This window comes from Pongo abelii, chromosome 9, assembly GCF_028885655.2.
Source record: "Pongo abelii isolate AG06213 chromosome 9, NHGRI_mPonAbe1-v2.0_pri, whole genome shotgun sequence".
NCBI classification, from domain to species: domain Eukaryota; kingdom Metazoa; phylum Chordata; class Mammalia; order Primates; family Hominidae; genus Pongo; species Pongo abelii.
In genome coordinates, this window is record NC_071994.2 from 127,827,763 (window position 1) to 127,845,779 (window position 18,017).

At 41.4% G+C, this 18,017-nt stretch overlaps 2 protein-coding genes across 4 annotated transcripts in view; one reads left to right on the forward strand and one right to left on the reverse strand.

Moving 5' to 3' along the window:
- The first annotated feature begins 394 nt into the window (after positions 1 to 394).
- Positions 395 to 12,930, forward strand: TBRG1 (transforming growth factor beta regulator 1). 3 transcript variants are annotated; one of them, XM_009247202.4, is made up of 10 exons: positions 395 to 787; positions 2,519 to 2,589; positions 3,257 to 3,489; positions 4,060 to 4,196; positions 4,491 to 4,637; positions 7,940 to 8,037; positions 8,299 to 8,409; positions 8,826 to 8,968; positions 10,159 to 10,207; positions 12,622 to 12,930. In XM_009247202.4, exons 1-10 carry the CDS (start codon positions 638 to 640, stop codon positions 12,650 to 12,652), a joined length of 1,170 nt encoding a protein of 389 aa, XP_009245477.1. In that variant the 5' UTR covers positions 395 to 637; the 3' UTR covers positions 12,653 to 12,930. The 3 variants fall into 3 exon arrangements, with proteins under 3 accessions (XP_009245477.1, XP_009245475.1, XP_002822686.1); XM_009247200.4 differs by lacking the exon at positions 12,622 to 12,930 and adding an exon at positions 10,508 to 12,264; XM_002822640.6 differs by lacking the exons at positions 10,159 to 10,207; positions 12,622 to 12,930 and adding an exon at positions 9,646 to 9,995 and having other exon boundaries at positions 397 to 787.
- A 406-nt stretch (positions 12,931 to 13,336) lies between these two features.
- The window catches only part of SIAE (sialic acid acetylesterase), a 38,542-nt gene continuing 33,861 nt past the window's right edge, over positions 13,337 to 18,017 (reverse strand). The window contains 3 exon segments of the mRNA NM_001131100.1: positions 13,337 to 15,105; positions 16,455 to 16,650; positions 17,619 to 17,776. Of these exon segments, the coding sequence (NP_001124572.1) occupies positions 14,854 to 15,105; positions 16,455 to 16,650; positions 17,619 to 17,776 (606 nt within the window). The 3' untranslated portion in view covers positions 13,337 to 14,853.

Consider the following 18,017-nt stretch of genomic DNA (forward strand, 5'->3'; position numbering starts at 1 on the left):
GGAGGCCCTGCAAACACATTTCTGTGAGCTGCAGAAAGGAACGAAGCAGGGAAAGAAACAGAGTTCCAGCACTTGGGTTCACTTTGTCCTACAGTCTGGGAAAGCCTGTCTGCACGAAGCATGAAAAACGTGTTGAAACGCAGTGGCCCGGCGGGGGAGAGTGAATGAGAGCTCGGTTGGTAAGCTTTTTGTTAGTTCGTTAGTTCAACTACAGTATCCTTCAGCTAAGCATACAGATGCCCGAGGCCCGGATTCCGATTCCGGCCGCCGGCCCTCCCTCCTCTCCTCATCCAGCACTAGCCTCCAGCTGTCCCTTTCCTCCCGGCGCCCCGGATCGCACCGCCCAGACCACCCTGCTCTCCGTGCCCCGGAAGTTACACGCTGCCGACACCGGGACGTAACTTCCGGGAAGGGCTTACTTCCAAGACAGACACGGAAGTGCTGGGAGGCGCCGGGAGCCAGTTCGGTTGCGGGTGTCTTTGGCCCTGCGGTCAGCCCTGGGAACGTCCCGGAGAGCTAGATTCCTAGAGGCCCGATTCCGCTAGCCCGGAACAGACAAAGCCAGCGCTCCCGCCCGCTCCCCGACTTAGGATCCGATGCCGGCAGCGTCCTGGGGCCCCCGTAGCGGGGCTGGACCATGAGCCTGCTGGACGGCCTCGCCTCCTCGCCGCGGGCTCCACTGCAGTCCAGCAAGGCCAGGATGAAAAAGCTCCCGAAGAAAAGCCAGAATGAGAAGTACCGGCTGAAGTACCTGCGGCTGCGCAAAGCGGCCAAGGCCACGGTGTTTGTGAGTCTGACCCACGTCCAGCCGGTCCCCGCCTGGAGACTCCCTCACAAAATCTTTCCCCAAGCTGTTCCCCCTTCCCAGGGTGACAGTATTAATACAGTGTTGGCATTTCCGTATACATTACTACTTGTTAGCCTTGTGTCCTTGGACAAATTACGTAATTTCTCTGTGTCCTCATCTGTAAATGAGCTAGTAACTGCCTTGCAGAATAATGAATATTAAATGAGCCAAGAAAAGTGCTTGGTGCGTAAAAGACATGCCAATAAATTTTAGTCATCGTTATTACTGCAGAACTCTAGGAAATGTGTTTGATTCTCGAGATACAGCCCTGAGAATTAGGCATTATTTGTAAAATGAGAACACTGAAGCCCAGAGAGATGATTTGCGCAAAAGTACTGTATCAGAGCCCTGACTCCAACTTAGATAACCCTGATTCCATTTTATGACTTCCAGTACACAGACTATTTTCTGAGCACCTCACATCCCCATACCTGACCCTTTGCCCAAAGAGGTACGTGAAACTTTCAGTAATTCCCCCTCTGACCTTTGAGTGTTCCAAGTCCCCTCTGACCTTTGAGTGTTCCAAGTCCCCTCTGACCTTTGAGTGTTCCAAGTGTTTCTTCCTTTACTGGAGAAGCACTGGCTTTATTGAATGAATAAACAATATAGCTTGCCAGCCATCCCTTTCTATTAGAATATTTTGGCTTGCCTCAGTGCTTGGAAATAGGGGTGGAGTCCCCACATGTCCCCCCACATCCAAGTCAACAGTTCATCTCTTCTCTCTACCAAAAGCTTGAACATCTCTCAGCATTTTTGGAAGCATACGGAAAGGTTCAGAAATTAGAATACACATTCCAAAAACACTTATTCAGCACTTGCTATGTGCATTGCTTGCTATTTGCGCTGGAGAGAAACAAGAAAAGTAGAACTAAGAGAACTTGGCATCTGATTGACTGCTCCCTTTCTTTTATCCCCTATACGTCAAAGGTACCTAAAGCTTGGAATTTATGTTATTTCAAGGATGTTGGTTCCATCAAATACATGAAGAAGATTTTGTGAAGAAAAAGCGATGTTGTTTTGAACATTGAGAGTTTGAGGTTCCACCTATGGGGCATTCAGATTCAGCATTCCCCTCAGGATTGGTGCTTGGGAGATAGATTGAGTCATCAGTTACAAAAAAAGAAAAAAGATAATACTTGAATTCATATAAGTAGATTATGAAGTTTAAGAATTTTACACACTAAATTTGATTTTGTTCCGTCCAGTTTTTCTCTGTTTGGGTTAGATTGGCTTTGTAAGTTTTTCAAGAGTTGAGGCACTTGGGAATAGACAGTTTTCATATTTATAGTATTTAATTTAAGCATCTATGGATTTAAGCAGTATGCCTTTTTCTCTGCCGAAGGCTATACTAATTAGGGTGACCATTAATCTTGGCTTGCCCAGGACAGTCCTGGTTTACCATATTGTTCTGGCATAAGCATTAATAGTACCCCCTTTTCACTCAAAGATGTCCCAGATTGGATAATAAATTACATAGCTATACCCTGTCCATAGTAGAACCTGACTACCTTTACCTATGGATTTATTTATAGTTTGTCACACGGTAGAATAGCTCCTCCTTCTCACTCAGTAATACAAGCTTTTTTGGTTTGAAATGTGGATCCTCTTCCCAGCATAATAATGTGATTTTTTATTCATTTTATATGATTATATTCAAATTTTTACTTAAAGGAAAATGCTGCTATTTGTGATGAAATTGCTCGTCTTGAGGAAAAATTTCTTAAAGCAAAAGAAGAAAGAAGGTGAGCTGGCTTCATTTTGTGTTCAGCATCACCTTTTTGGTGATTGATTTGGTGACTGATAATGGTGTTACTGCTCTGGAGATTTTTTTTCCCAGTGGAATTTATGCGCATCGCACAGCCCCTTGGCCACTTGATCAAGTACAGAGAAACTTAGAACCTGAGGCATTGGTTCCTGCACACTCAGGTTATGTTGGGCCATGGTGATGAGACAGCTCCTCTACTCATCTTTCTGAAAAAGCCGTCTTGCCACATCTAATAAATAATCTTATTAAGATTATTTAATCTTATGGCCCAATTATAAAAGCCAAGTGATAAAAGCAACTGCCTCTCATTCTACAAATATTTATTCTGTACATACTATTCTGTGCAAAGCACAATGGGTATATATACATGTGTAAATAATGTGCCTTTCGGAAGCCTAACACCCTCCAACATCAAGGTAGAGGAACCGTCCAGATGCAAGAGATAAGCTACAGTTCTTATCCTTGGCCTCTTGAAGTACTGAGTATCCTCCAGGGCTTTACGATTCATAGGGTCTAATAAGAACCTTTCTTTTATGAGTATAGTAATATTTGTATACAATTCTGGCTTTTCCCAGTACTTGAGTAAAATACTGAATTGAGAATACAGAAGTTCATTTCTCTGCTCTTTTCCTTCCTGATCTCAGGTACTTGCTAAAGAAGCTCCTCCAGCTTCAGGCTCTAACTGAAGGGGAAGTACAGGCTGCAGCTCCTTCCCACAGTTCCAGTTTGCCCCTGACTTATGGTGTGGCCAGCTCTGTGGGAACTATACAGGGAGCTGGGCCTATTTCAGGGCCCAGCACTGGGGCTGAGGAACCATTTGGGAAGAAAACTAAGAAGGAGAAAAAAGAAAAAGGCAAAGAGAACAACAAACTGGAAGGTACTTTGGGGAGATGATATCAGTTGCCCCAGTGACTCACCTACTAATGACAGTTAGACCTGGTACTAACTGACAGACACACACAGCTACAGATATACTTAGAGTCTCATCTGGTTCTTAAGGAGTCCTAAGAGCCCTTGAGAAACAAATGTCAAATGTATTAGAGCCACTTTGGGTGGAGAAATTCTAGCTAGACTTCGTTAAATGCAAGGGGAGCAGACTGAGACTTCCCCCTTCCCCCAACTCTCTGGGTTGCATTCCATTTAGTCTTTCCTAGAGGCAGGGAAATGGGCTAGGTGGCCTTTGGAGCACACTGCTGGCTTGGGAAATTTCTGATCTTACAGATGAAATAAGAGGCCTTAAAAAGTATAAGGCCTTTAGCTCCTAAGCACTAATCTGGGAAGGTTAGAAAGCTACTCACAGGGCTTTGGGCGAAAGCCCCATATGCCCATTCAGTAAGTATGTAAAACCAGGATTGGCTTATTGCCCTTACCATTCACATGCAAATTTATCCCTTCCCTTCAACATTGGGAGGGGCCTAAAGTGGGTGACCCCAGATTTGCGTTTCAGTTCTGAAGAAAACATGCAAGAAAAAGAAAATGGAGGGAGGTGCTCGCAAGCTGGTTCAGCCCATTGCCCTGGATCCCTCAGGACGGCCTGTGTTCCCCATCGGACTAGGGGGTCTAACAGTATATAGCCTGGGGGAGGTGAGTGAGACCAGCGATATATAGAGAGGAGAATCAGGGAAATATGGGAATGGGGTTGAGCCTTCCCTCCCTGTTCGCATTAGCAGCAGCCCCTTGCTGATCCATACCAACCCCAGAATATCTCCAGTCCCTGCAAAACCAGGTCAGTGTTGTCTGCTACACAGCCTATTCTCTGTCTTTGTGTGATTTGTCACTCTCTGCAGCCCCAAAGTGGTTCTAAAGGCTACCACAGGAAACTGGACTTCTAAATTCTTCAGTGACTTCAATCCCAGGTTGGGGGAATGTTTTTTATAGATCATCACCGACCGACCTGGCTTTCATGATGAGAGTGCCATCTACCCCGTGGGCTACTGCAGTACTCGAATATATGCCAGCATGAAGTGCCCAGACCAGAAGTGTCTATATACCTGTCAGATCAAGGATGGTGGTGTGCAGCCTCAGGTACCCCCTCTAGTAATAACCACTGTTTGTCTTTAGAACCTTCTCTGTGCCAGGATATGTATTACCTGTTCTGATACCTTACAAGGTAGATATGTATAATCACCATTTGGGTAATCCCAAGGTGCAGAAAAGTGGCTGGCCCTAAGTCACACCTCTGCCAATAAGTGGTTGAGTTTGGATGTGAATCTATTATCTGTCTCATTCTCAAACTGATGCTCTTTTCTCTTGAACCATGCTACTTCAACTGCTGACTTTGTGACTGTGTGAGGCTTGATCAAGCCTACTTCTGTGAGGTACAGGCCAAAATAGAAGGAAGATTAGTTTGATACACTGCCATTTCAAGTTGGACCAAGATGGAGTTAGCAAAGAAATTGCATATTAGTTTCTGGCTGCAAATACTCTTAAGGACCTGAGAGTCTTAAATCCTAGTCTTACTAAATACCTTTTTTCATCCTTCTCAGTGCTAAGATTTGAGACAGTACATTTTCCCCAACCATCATCTCCTTATTGTTAGGGAAAAACAAAAAAATAGACCATTTTCAGAGTTCTAAGCTTCACTGAGGAAGTTACAGATCACTAGAAAGTAAGGTAGAAGGAAGTAGAGGCAAGGTAAGGAACCTTTGAGCAGAAGCTGGGAGAACCCTGAGACGGCTTGACTTCTTGTAGATAATATTGCATCACGCCTGTCAGAGCATTGTTAGGCATAGTTGAGAGCTTACGTGACCTCAATTATGCAATAGTTTCTTTAGAAAGACTCATTATTGTAACGGTATACCATATTTATAATACATCTATAAATGCAGTGCAAATCTAATCAAAAATCCTAGTAGAAATTGACAAGCCGATTCTTAATTTTCTCTGAAAAACAAAATGCTAGAACATTTTTGAAAAAGAAGAATCTGTGGAGTTTTTAATTTTCTTTTTTAGGTCATTAACCTACCTGGACATTATTTTTAGGTGTATGAGCTAGGAATCTAGCTTCAAATTTTGTTCCAACTAACGTCAAGTAGCTGTTGTATATATATATATATATATATATATATATATATACACACACACACACACACTAAATATATGTAATTCTTGTATCTCTTTCCAGATGATTCCTTTTTATTGATCTATTTGTCTATACGTGTCAATATGACTTTTTATTACTTTAGCTTTATTGAATATTTTATTCTATAAATATGTTAAAGGAAAATGTAAAAGAATTTTTTATAATCTTAGGGTGAGATGAAAAGGCTTTCTTTAGCAAGACATGAAACTTAGAAGCCATAATGGAACATAATAACATATTTAACTATTAAAAATGTAAACTCTTCTGAATGGCAAAAGACACCATGATCAGAGTTAAAACACAAGCAATAAACAGGAAGAAAACGTATGACAAAGGATTAATACCAAATAAAGTGCTCCTGTAGAGTAGGAAAAAGCAATATTAAAAAAAAAAAACAAAAACCCCACAGGCATTTCACAGAAACAGTGCAGATGGTAAAGTGTGGGCCTCATCAGTAAGTGGGGAAATGCAAATAAAACAAAACTGACATCTTATTTGGCTCATAGGCGCATATCAGAGGGATTAATAATATCCAGTGCTGGCCGGGGTGGAGGAAAACAAGTACACATTAGTAGGAGTGAAAATTGGTAGTCTTCTGGGAGGGCAACTTGGCAGTATCAACAATTTTAATATGTGTATCATTTGACCCAGAATATATCTAGATAGTCTAGTATCTAGACTGTACTAGGTACACATTTGCACCTAGAGAAATGTGCAAATGTGAACAAAGTAACATGTAACAATGTTCATTGTAGCAGTATTTGCGATAGCAAGAAATTAGAAATAGCCTAAATACCTATCAATGAGAAAATGGTTAAGTAAAATATATCCACCCTTGTATGTACAGCAATTAAAAGAATGAGGTAGATTTATACATTAGTACTAACAAGGAAGTATCTTCAAGACTAAAGTATAACATTTCTATCTTTAACGCTCTTTACTCAAATAGGGTAAAAATTTCAGTACAAAAAAAGTAATTGAAATAGACATGACAAATACTAAATAGTAGAGCAATCCTGGACTATTTGAAATTAATTACACACAGCAAAATTAGCTGGGCCTGGTGGCGTGCGCCTGTAGTCCCAGCTGCTGGGGAGGCTGAGGCAGGAGAATGGCGTGAACCCGGGAGGCGGAGCTTGCAGTGAGCCAAGATCACGCCACTGCACTCCAGCCTGGGAGACAGAGCAAGATTCAGTCTCAAAAAAAAAGAAAAAGAAAAAAGAAAAATTAATTGCTCACGGTTTTTTCATTTATTAGCTGAGAAATAAATATAAAACATTAGAATCTTAACCTGGCAAGATATGCCATTGGTTGAAATAAGAAAACCACCATTGACTGAAACCACTCACAAGAGAATTTATTACTGACAAAATTGACAGATCTCTAAAATTTGACACAGTAAATTGAATCCAGTGAAATAATAACCACAGAAGAAAACTAACAGTAGTAGAAACTATACTCAGTAAAAATTGCTTTGACTTTTTTTAGAAATCAGTAGTGCTCAATGTCATTCTAAGAAATTATACAGAAAATAAATTAATCCTGTTCAGGATAATTTGACTGAAGTAAACATTGAAGAACTAGAAACTGTTTAACTGAACTTTCGAACTAGTCAAATAATTTAATTGACTAGATAGAACTTGTTACAGAAATATTTTCCTGGCAAAAAAATCATTGTGCTTTATAGAAAACTGGCCAAATAATTAAATCAGCTAGTTAACTTGTTAGATTTGTTACAAAAATATTTTCTTGACAAAAATTCCTCAGAATTAGTGTAATTTCAATGCAACAGTTTCTTTTTATTAACATAACCAAGATATTTTTAACATTCAAAATGAAAGTAAATACAATGAAATGGCAGTTTGCAGTCAGCCTGTTTCTCTTAGATCTTGTAAAACTGACTTAAAAGATTACATGGAGAGTGATCTCATTTGTTTTTAAAATACCATTTGTATGTGTATTTAAGGATATAAGTAAGTGGATTGGAAAGGTATAGAACAAATTAAATGCTCACTTTTGGAAAGCCGTCAGCCAAGAAAGGTAGAACTGAAACAGTCAAAGGACTTTCTCTAGGTACTTGGATTTGTTTACATTTTTAGCAGCCCTATAGGAAAGTATTTGTGTCCCTTCTGAAGATGGTATACATCAGCTTCAAGTTCCAGAGTAAAGAAATATCTACAGAGTAGTATGCCCCTCTCTCCTTCCTTCTTGAGGATTGATCTCATTGCTCGTTTGTCTTTCTCAGTTTGAAATTGTTCCTGAAGATGACCCCCAGAATGCCATTGTCAGCTCTTCTGCAGATGCTTGTCATGCAGAACTGCTCAGGACTATAAGCGCTACTATGTAAGTTGACCAAAAGCTTGCAAATAGGCTAAAAGATCACTGTTGGTACAGTGAAACCTTTTCTCTTGCTTTTAATGAGTGGAGAGGCCTTATTTTATAGAAACCTATCCTGGATCCTCCTGACGTCGTACCAACTAGAGCCTCCACATTATCAAAGTCAAGAAAGCTTATCCTGTTTGTTCATACCACTATTCTGTTCTTAAACCCATCTTCATCTCCCGCTAAGCTCTCAAACTAAAAAATTATCCCTCTCTTGTTTAGGGGGAAACTAATGCCTAACCTGCTTCCAGCTGGAGCTGACTTTTTTGGATTTTCTCATCCAGCCATCCACAACCTGATCCAGAGCTGTCCAGGAGCTCGAAAATGCATCAAGTAAGTGTGATCAAATTCATTCCCTTGAGAAAAGCTCAGTGATCAGCCGGCCAGGGACTGGCAGTTCCTACTTTGTTCACTGACCTTCTGTGTTCAAAGCCTGCCTGCTTCTCAACCAGTATGCCTCAGTATTGGTCCCCTTCGCCCTCTGGACAGGTGAGCAAGAGCCAGGACTCCACTGTTCGCTGATTATTACTATTTTCTGTGTGTACCATGACAGCAAAAGGGGTGGGAAATCTAGCAGAATAATTTGTCACTAAAGAGGCCTGCTTATTTATTTTAGGTTTTTGTTAGCAAATATGTGTTTTAGATATATATGGGAGGAATATAAAGAAAAATTACCTGATCCCTTTGGTGATAGGAATGGGTATTTATGTCTAGCAGATAACTCTCAAGGGTTTCCCTTGATTCTGCAGTTACCAGTGGGTGAAATTTGATGTGTGCAAACCTGGAGATGGGCAGCTACCTGAGGGGCTGCCAGAGAATGATGCAGCTATGAGCTTTGAAGCCTTTCAGAGACAGATCTTTGATGAAGATCAGAATGATCCCCTTCTGCCAGGTATCTTTAACTTTACCTTTCTGGTTTGAAAATTGACTGTGTTTAGGCTACCTTCCTATCTTCACACATAGCCAAGTACCCTAAATATCTATGCATTGAGTGATAAAAGCTTTCACTGAATCAGCCTTGCAGAGTGCTGAGTCAGAGGGGGACCTGCGGCCTGCGTAGCTTCCTAGATTACTCACAGATGTCATGGGGAGCACCTGCGATCATAGTAAGGCAGGGTACCCCAGAAACTAAGGTATCTCATTCTGTAACCTAAGCAAGACGGGAGCAGAACACCAGGGGAAAGTTTACTGTGCAGGGAATAACATTTCAAGTGAAGTCAGTGGGGTCAAGTCAAGGCCTTGGCCCTGCCTGTGTTCCATGAATTCCTCCCACAAATGAGTGATCAAGGGTTCAGCCTTTGGGGTCATATAGGGAAAACTCTGGGTTAAAAAATGGAATTGAAATTCTCACTCTTTGCCTAATATACTATATAACCCTAGGCAAGTCACTTAAACTGTTTCAAACAGTTTTCACTGTAAAAGTATCTGTCCTATCTTAACAAAGGCAAAATTGAGCTGACAAATGCAAGGGTGTTAAGGAATTGATTGAAAGGACATGTACGTGTCTGACCAAAACAGTCTGCTCAGACTCCCAAGCAGCAGTGGAACTTAAGGAATTGTTTTCTTCAGGATCCTTGGACCTCCCAGAGCTTCAGCCTGCAGCCTTTGTGTCTTCTTACCAGCCCATGTACCTGACACATGAACCCTTGGTAGATACTCACCTACAGCACTTGAAGTCTCCATCACAGGGTAGCCCAGTCCAGTCTTCAGATTGAACAAGAAGGGATCAGATGCCACATCATTTTCGTCGTGATTAATTTAACTTAAACTAAAATTTTGGGTATACGGAAGAAGGCAGCAATTCAGAAGTAAAGAAGATATTAACATATTTCATCATGGAGGGTCCTGTGGTGATGGTTTTCCCTGGGAAAAACTTCAGCTGCTTTATTTTTAGTAATAAATTTCTCTCGTCAATTCTGTTTATTTTCGTCATGTTGTAATCGGGATATAATTTTTGTTGCTTAGTTCTGCCTGAGGTAAACTTCAGCCTCTTATAAACAAGAGTGATAGAGAGCTGCAGGCTGCTACAACAAATACCATAGACAGGTTGGTTTATAAATAACATGAATTTATTTCTTACAGTTCTGGATGCTGGGAAGTCCAAGTTCAAGGAGCGCAGAGTCAATGTCTGGTGAGGGCCCACTTCCTAGTTCTTAGCCGTCTTCCTGCGGTGTCCTCACGTGGTAGAAGGGGAAGGCAGCTCTCCGGGGTCCCTTTTATAAGATCACTAAGCCCGTTCATGAGAGGTCTGCCCTCATGACCTAATCACCTCCCAAAGGCCCAACCTCCCAATACCATCACATTAGGGGTTAGGATTTAACTTATGAATTTTGGGGAGATGTAAACATTAAGTCTGTAGCAGCAGCTGACTAACGAGGGAGATAGGCAGATTCTGACAAACTTCTACTGTTTATTCTGATCCTAAATCAAGGAATATCAAGTCCCAGCCCCTGCAACCCAGGCTGCTGCTTAATTTTCATGTCAGTATCATCAAAATCCAATGTTCTGCTTAAACTCAAGATGGAAAGTCCAGTCCAAGGTACACTGCTCATCTTTTTCTTCACATTTTGCACATCCTTCAAGGGGATCTTTAACCTCTTTAACCCTTTGTATTGCACCTCAGATAATGTGCTTTTAAGCTCAGTACATTGAAACCATATGATAACACAAATTCACATATAATTGGGGGTTAGTCCCATCCTCTGTAACAGACTTAGTCCTGTCTTTTCATTAGCCATGTAAAAATATAACTCCATGTTCCATGCAAGTGGATTTTTGGACCCTGTTAATAGCATTAAGGTAGAGGTTCACTGTATCACCTAACACCTCAACACTACCTGTGGGATGCCTTAGTTACCCATCACCAGGTTACCAAGCACTGTCTGGAAACGGGGGGACAAAAGGACCCAGAAGTAGAAGAATGGGAATGGAGTGGCGAGAATTGAATGGTTAATGCACTACCATTCATAATTGCCAATTGAGGACAACACAAATGGGATTGGTATTTTATAGTAATAAATCTGACCAGCAGAGGGAAGGTTCAGGCAGCAATGTTTAGAGCACACCACACTGGCCACTGTAAACTCAGAAGCTAAGTTAACTGGTATTTTATGATTTTGAGTATAGTCTTTTTATAAGTTGTATACATTTTACAATGTAAAAGAAACAAGTAAACTTTGTATAATAGCAAATCGGGAAAGGGATTGCTTAAAATGTTAATGCAGTGTTTTTCTTTTTTTCTCTGCATAAATGGCTTGAGCATACTGGCACTTACACAGAAACGATATATGCTGCTTTTATCATATAACAAATATTTTCCCACTATTACAGCCTGAGTAATACCCATATTAAAAGAGCCTCATTTTAGAAAGACATTTAAAATTTTTGGAACACATCACATAGAGAAAGGTTGAACTGGTTTTTCAACTATAATGCGTATACAACTATAGGGTGTACGTATACCACATATACATATACTTGTATGGAGATATGTGTAAAATGTTTTTGCTATGGATCATGGATTTAAGAAACTTGAAAAGCCGGATGCAGTGGCTCACGCCTGTAATCCCAGCACTTTGGGAGGCCAAGGCAGGTGGATCAAGAGGTCAGGAGATCGAGACCATCCTGGCTAACTCGGTGAAACCCCATCTCTAATAAAAATACAAAAAATTAGCCAGGCGTGGTGGCATGCGCCTGTAGTCCCAGCTACTTGGGAGGCTGAGGCAGGAGAATTGCTTGAACCCGGGAGGCAGAGGTTGCAGTGAGCCGAGACTGCGCCACTGCACTCCAGCCTGGGCAACAGAGCAAAACTCCATCTCAAAAACGAAAAACCTTAAAAAACACTGCCATAGTATAGTTAAACTATCTTTTCATCTATCAGATTGTTAAGGATTTTTTTTTAATTTGACAACATCCAGTGTCAATGAGGGTGAGGGCAAAACAGGACTACCTTGGTGAGAATGTAGTTGTTTCATCCTTTGGGAGGGTTAAGCTGTAGATATCTAAATTTTAAATATATATTTATCCTCTTCCACGTTAGGGACCCTAAGAAATAACTGGACGAGTGTGGTAGGATGTTTGCATGTGATATTCATTACAGTATTATTTTAATAGTAGAAAATTGTTAAAAATCTGTATGTCCATTAATAGGAAATTGGTTAAATAAAATGAGGCTTCCACAAACTGAAACACTCTAAATCTATATTCTATTTACATAAGAAAGTTATTTGGGTAAAGTAAGTCAAAAACACAGATTACAAAATAATATGTAGTGTATAAAATTATATAACTCAAGTGAATGGTTCAGCAAAATAGTGTTTCTCTGAATGATGAATTTGGGGGTGAGTTTTACTTGCTTATACTGTAATGTCCAAATTTTCTACAGTGACTATAAATTTCATTTTAAACTAAAAAGTTCTTACATTTGGGGAAATACAGTGAATTCCCACATAATGTTTTAAATTACTCAGCCACTAAAAATAAATGTACATGACTTCATTAACATAGTCATTGCCTAAACCATATTTTTCACACTATGTATTCTAGGTTCCTGGAGGTGAAAGGAACCTGGACTTAGAGTTCTTGGCTACCGCTGGCTGCCCCCGAATTAGAACAGCCCATGGGGGTATGTGTATTGGGAGCGGAGGAGTGGACAGGTAGATTGACTTTCTCAGGCATCAATCTGTTACACGGTTCATGGTTTCTATGGGGCCAGATGCATGAGTGGTCAAAGCATGGGCAATAGGGGTTAACTGAACGAGTTGAATGCTAGGAAGTCCTCAGGGGAGCCAAAGTTCCTTGTAAAGTGTGTCGATTTTTTGTTTTTTAACTAAATAAAATCTTGGCACTGACAAAGTTATTCCTGCTGTTTAGAGCTACACCAGAACCCCTTGGAACTCTACAGAGGGGTAGAACTAAAGCAAAAACCATCATTCACCCTACAGAGTGATTATAAATTTCATTTTCACACAGTAAAAAGTTCCTAAATTGGGGGAAATATAGTGAATTCCACATAATGTTTTAAATCATTCAGCCATTAAAAAATTTACATATGATTTCATTAATATATTCACGATCTATCTAAACCATATTTTTTACACTACGTAAAATACATTGTATATGTAGAGTGAGTGATGCTTTTTGCTTTAGTTCTCATTTTTCACATTAAGGGGAGGAAAGCTACCCACAGATAGCATTCTTACTCCTTTTCACATGCTTCAAGGACATTTTGCAAGTGGATATAAATACATACACATCACTAGTGATTATGCTTTTATTTCCAACTTCTTATAGGTAACATAATTTTCAGGCAATGTTAGCTGTTTTTAATCCATCAGTAAACTGCATTAAGATTCTTAATAATAAACACAGAAGGCCTCTTTCATATTTGTATCATCTGCATTATTTTTCTATATGCTTGTCATGTGGCTTTACTTTCAGCCTCACTCTTTTCTTCCAAATGGATTATCCTTAAACCTTTTGCCTTTAAAGAGCCTGAGATTTATATTTAACTCGAACAACAGTTTGCCTCTGTTGCCCCTATGTTCATGTTTTCCTAAGCCAGAGTTTCCCACCCCTCCTGTTCCTGGCAGCCCAAGTGCCTTCCCTGGGCTACGCCCACCTGGCCTTGCTTTTCATTCCTTAGGGCAGTCACTTAGCACCTCCCAAAGTGCCTGCACATGTTTCTTATTTCTTAAACATTCGTATTACCACTATTTAGATTGAAGGAACAGAATTGGTTTGGGCTTGAAGAGAATACAAAGAGATCTGTCTTCAATTATCTGAAAGCCTCTGATAGTAGTAAAGTTTCACAGGAGAAAGATTTTGGTTCCACATAAGGAAAAACTTGGAAAGTTTTGAATGGAAAGTTCATACAGAGATTCAGGAAGCACCTGTGGGAAGTTCTGTAAAGAACATGAACACTAGCTGGCCTGTGTGGTCTTTCAAGTCTCTCCAATCCTGAGATCCCACTACGCTGGATAAAATCCCTCCAATCCTGAGATCCCACCATGCTGGATAAAATCCCTCCAATCCTGAGATCCCACCACGCTGGATAAAATCCCTCCAATCCTGAGATCCCACCACGCTGGATAAAATCCCTCCAATCCTGAGATCCCACCACGCTGGATAAAATCCCTCCAATCCTGAGATCCCACCACGCTGGATAAAATCCCTCCAATCCTGAGATCCCACCACGCTGGATAAAATCCCTCCAATCCTGAGATCCCACCACGCTGGATAAAATCCCTCCAATCCTGAGATCCCACCACGCTGGATAAAATCTCTCCAATCCTGAGATCCCACCACGCTGGATAAAATCTCTCCAATCCTGAGATCCCACCACGCTGGATAAAATCCCTCCAATCCTGAGATCCCACCACGCTGGATAAAATCTCTCCAATCCTGAGATCCCACCACGCTGGATAAAATCCCTCCAATCCTGAGATCCCACCACGCTGGATAAAAGGGGCAAAAGGATTAGACATTTCACTCCCATTAATATGAGGGAAGTGAATGACATTGAGGTCCAATTTGTCTGTAGTTCAGAATTAGTCCAATACAGACCCTTAGACTAACTAGGGAACAAAAAGCAAGCATTTCAAGTTACCTATAAGCCCGGGCTCATCAGAATATAGAAACAGCCATGTGCTAGCTGAAAGCCATTCAATGAGGCTTTCTATTAATTTCCTTTAAAAGCAGTGGTTATTATTGAAACTCCTAAATGCTAAAATCTGAAGGACCCATCCTTATATCTAAGTTCTGATCATATTGAAACAGTCACTTAGCAACATTGCTCTGATGTCCAGGATCCTGGTCTGTAATGAAAGCAATGAAGGGAGGGGCTGGCAGGGCACTGCTGGGGTGGTATAGGGGACACTGCTTATATTCACAAGGCCATGTGGTCCAAGCATAGCGGAGAGCAACCACAGTGCCACGACAAGAATCGATCGCCAGGGTCAGGGACTGGGTGGAGACAGTGCTCATGGAAGCTGGAAGCCACTTGCATCGACGGTCACTGCAACAGGAGATCTAATAAGACAGCCATAAAATAGGAATGATTAGGTCAGAAGGGTTTTCCAAGAAACTGGGCACCGCTCTTTCAGACAGAATGGATGGGAGGAAAGGAGACACTCTCCACCAAGGACCTACTCCTACAGTAAGCAGAACAAACCTGAGCCCACTTTGGATCTAGTCAGCACAGCCACAGGTTGATAATACATGTTCATGTGATCAAATAAATAATTTTAATAAATAAAACATTTACCGACGGAGACAAGGAAGCATGATCACATGAAGCATTTAGGGAAGGCTCCCCTGAACATTCTTTGGGTGATCCCTCTTGCCAAACAGCAAGGCAGGCAGGAATTTAAGTGAACAGAGTGGCCCAGCTGCTGCTGCTCCTCTCTGGCACTCCCAGAGCCACTGCCGAATGAAGAAGGGGTATAAAGGAACTCTAGACACGAAGCCTTTCTCAAGCCAGAAGGCAATCCAGAAACGGGAATACAAATCATCCAGACCACTGGCAACTGACTAAAGAGGAGAGCTCAGAATGCAGACATCTCTCAATTCACCTGGAACCCAGTGTGGAAAGAAGCTAAGTGGGGTAAGTGCCAACCAAGCATCTGAGGCAGGTGGATACCGTAGTTAGGACTTCAGAAATAGCAGCCCTAGATAAACTCCTGTGTAGTTAAAGTTTGCCTTTAATATTCTTTTCTCTTCTCCAATGCATTCTTTTCACACACCCCTTCCCAACCTAAGGCTTCATGATTCCCAAAGTCACTCATTTAAATGTTCCATGTAGGAACGCCTCCATCTCCCACCCTCAACTATTGAAGACTCCTGAATAACCTCTTTCATCAATGGCCCCAATTCCACAGCAGAATGACCCCTGCTAGGTATTAAAAGGACTCTCATTATATTAAGTCACACTAAGTTACAAATACCTAAGAATAAGCCTCTCAAAGGAGAACCTAAACTCAGAAAATGTCAGGATTTAGGAGAGTGTAACAAAAAATACACCCAAGGATGGGGTAAATATTCTGGAGCAAGGATCCTTCAATAGGTAACCTACAAATAAAGCTGCAGGCCCTGCCCTAGCAAAGATGGTTGCTTTGGCAGAGAAAATTTAAAAGGAAATTAAAAATTTTTTAAAGTCCATTTTAATATGGACTTGTTTTCCCTTTCTCGATTGTCCTGTCTACCAAAAGTGCCTCCAAGCTAGTGAATTAACAGCTGTTTATTTGCTGCTCTGAAATAAGCTCAGCCCCCAACCAACCAAGACCTGCCGCACCGTAATAACAAAAGAGATGGCCTCAGTGTGGAGGAAATCTTGACTCCACCACAAAATGAACCCCTGTTTATTCTGCTGTTCTTCTCACCTCAAATATCTTGTTGTCCTTTTTCTGCACCTGGATTTGCTGGTAATATGTGAGATTGAGCAGCCCCTTGTGAGCCAAGAGTTCTATCTTCTCAGGCAGTGGTCCTTCAAAGGTCAAATTCTTCTCACCATAAGCCAGAGCACGGGCCCCCAAGTGCAGCCGATAAGCCACAGTCTGTTTATCTCGAGGGTGGATGCTACAAGATAAGGAATAAGTAGAGAACTTTGGGTTTAAGCTCAACAATAACCACATTTTTTTAAAAGGGGGATTATACAAAGCACTCTTTATGAAAGTAAGAATAAAGGTGACTGAACTCCGTGATCAGTGGTTAGTCAGCTTAAGGGAAATGGTGAATGGTAACCATAGATGGGGCTCTGGGCCTTCTATGGGTTGGAAACCTTGAAACAATAGATGACTTGGAAGGAAGGAATAAAGGGCAGGTTGGGAGGAGGGAGGGAGACATGGAAGAAGGAAAGATACCAGAACTAACCTAAGAGAGCTAACTTATAAGATTTTTCCTAACCACTAAAAGTCAGGTTTCTTCTGAATCAACTGTTCATTATTTAGTCCCCTAGAGCTTTTATTCATTTATTCAATAAATCAATCAAGTTCCTCCTATAATCCAGACACTGTGTGTTGGACTCTATTTCCTATGTGAAATCCCCTCACATCCTACAGTTAGTGTGTGGTGTTCCCTGGGGCTGATCACAGGTATCTCAGTATTCCTCCTGTGAGGCCAGAGGAATGCTGGAATTCCATTTCCTGCTGTCACTGAAGTTAACTGTAGCCTTATGACTTAGTTTGGCCAGTGCAATGTGAGCAGAAATGACTTGTGTGGAAGCACTGAATTGCCAGTATGAGACTTTAAGATGACTGTGGAAGCACAGGTCAACTTGGAGCCTCTATTGCTCTGGGTCTATGAATGATTACAGTGAGAAAAGTCTCTGTTGACCTTCTTTTAACATAGACAGTGACCAAGAAATAAATTTTTGGTGCATCAAAGAACTGAGATGTTGAGGGTGTTTGTTGTTACTGCAGCACATCCCAGCATACATGATTCTAAGTGCCAATCCTCAGTCTAATCTGCCCCTCACCGGTGAACATCAGAGTGAAAGACTACAAAGAACATATACTGTTCATGCAAAGCCCAAGAAGCAATCATACCTGCCAAAAGGCGAGTCTCTATCACAGAGATCCATAGCTACAGCCATGAAAGTATTGGGCATCTTTGGGTTGGGGACATAGCCGAAGTCTGCTGTTTGATGCCAACGGATCTGGGGAAATCCATCGTCTGAGCTCTTCTTAGACAAATCTGAAGATAACTAGAAAGCACAGACATTGCTAATTTTATTGTATCAGAATCCCACACTGGAGTCTTTTTCACTGGCAGACTCTGCTTCTGCTTCTCTCATTGCATTTAAATGCTCATTCAACACGTATTTACTGAGCTTCTTACTGTTGTGGCAGTGTCTCTCCAAAGACAGCAGCAACAGTCCCTCTCATCCCATGTGCCCTCTTGCAGTGCAACTTGGCCACACCTCTCATCAAGCAGCGGGGTCTGTT

Coding starts and splice junctions, on each gene's coding strand:
- TBRG1 (XM_002822640.6), top strand. CDS start 638: ATGAGCCTGCTGGACGGCCTCGCCTCCTCGCCGCGGGCTCCACTGCAG. Junction 4,638..7,939: donor ATGGTGGTGTGCAGCCTCAG/GTACCCCCTCTA, acceptor TGTCTTTCTCAG/TTTGAAATTGTTCCTGAAGA. Junction 8,410..8,825: donor GGAGCTCGAAAATGCATCAA/GTAAGTGTGATC, acceptor TTGATTCTGCAG/TTACCAGTGGGTGAAATTTG.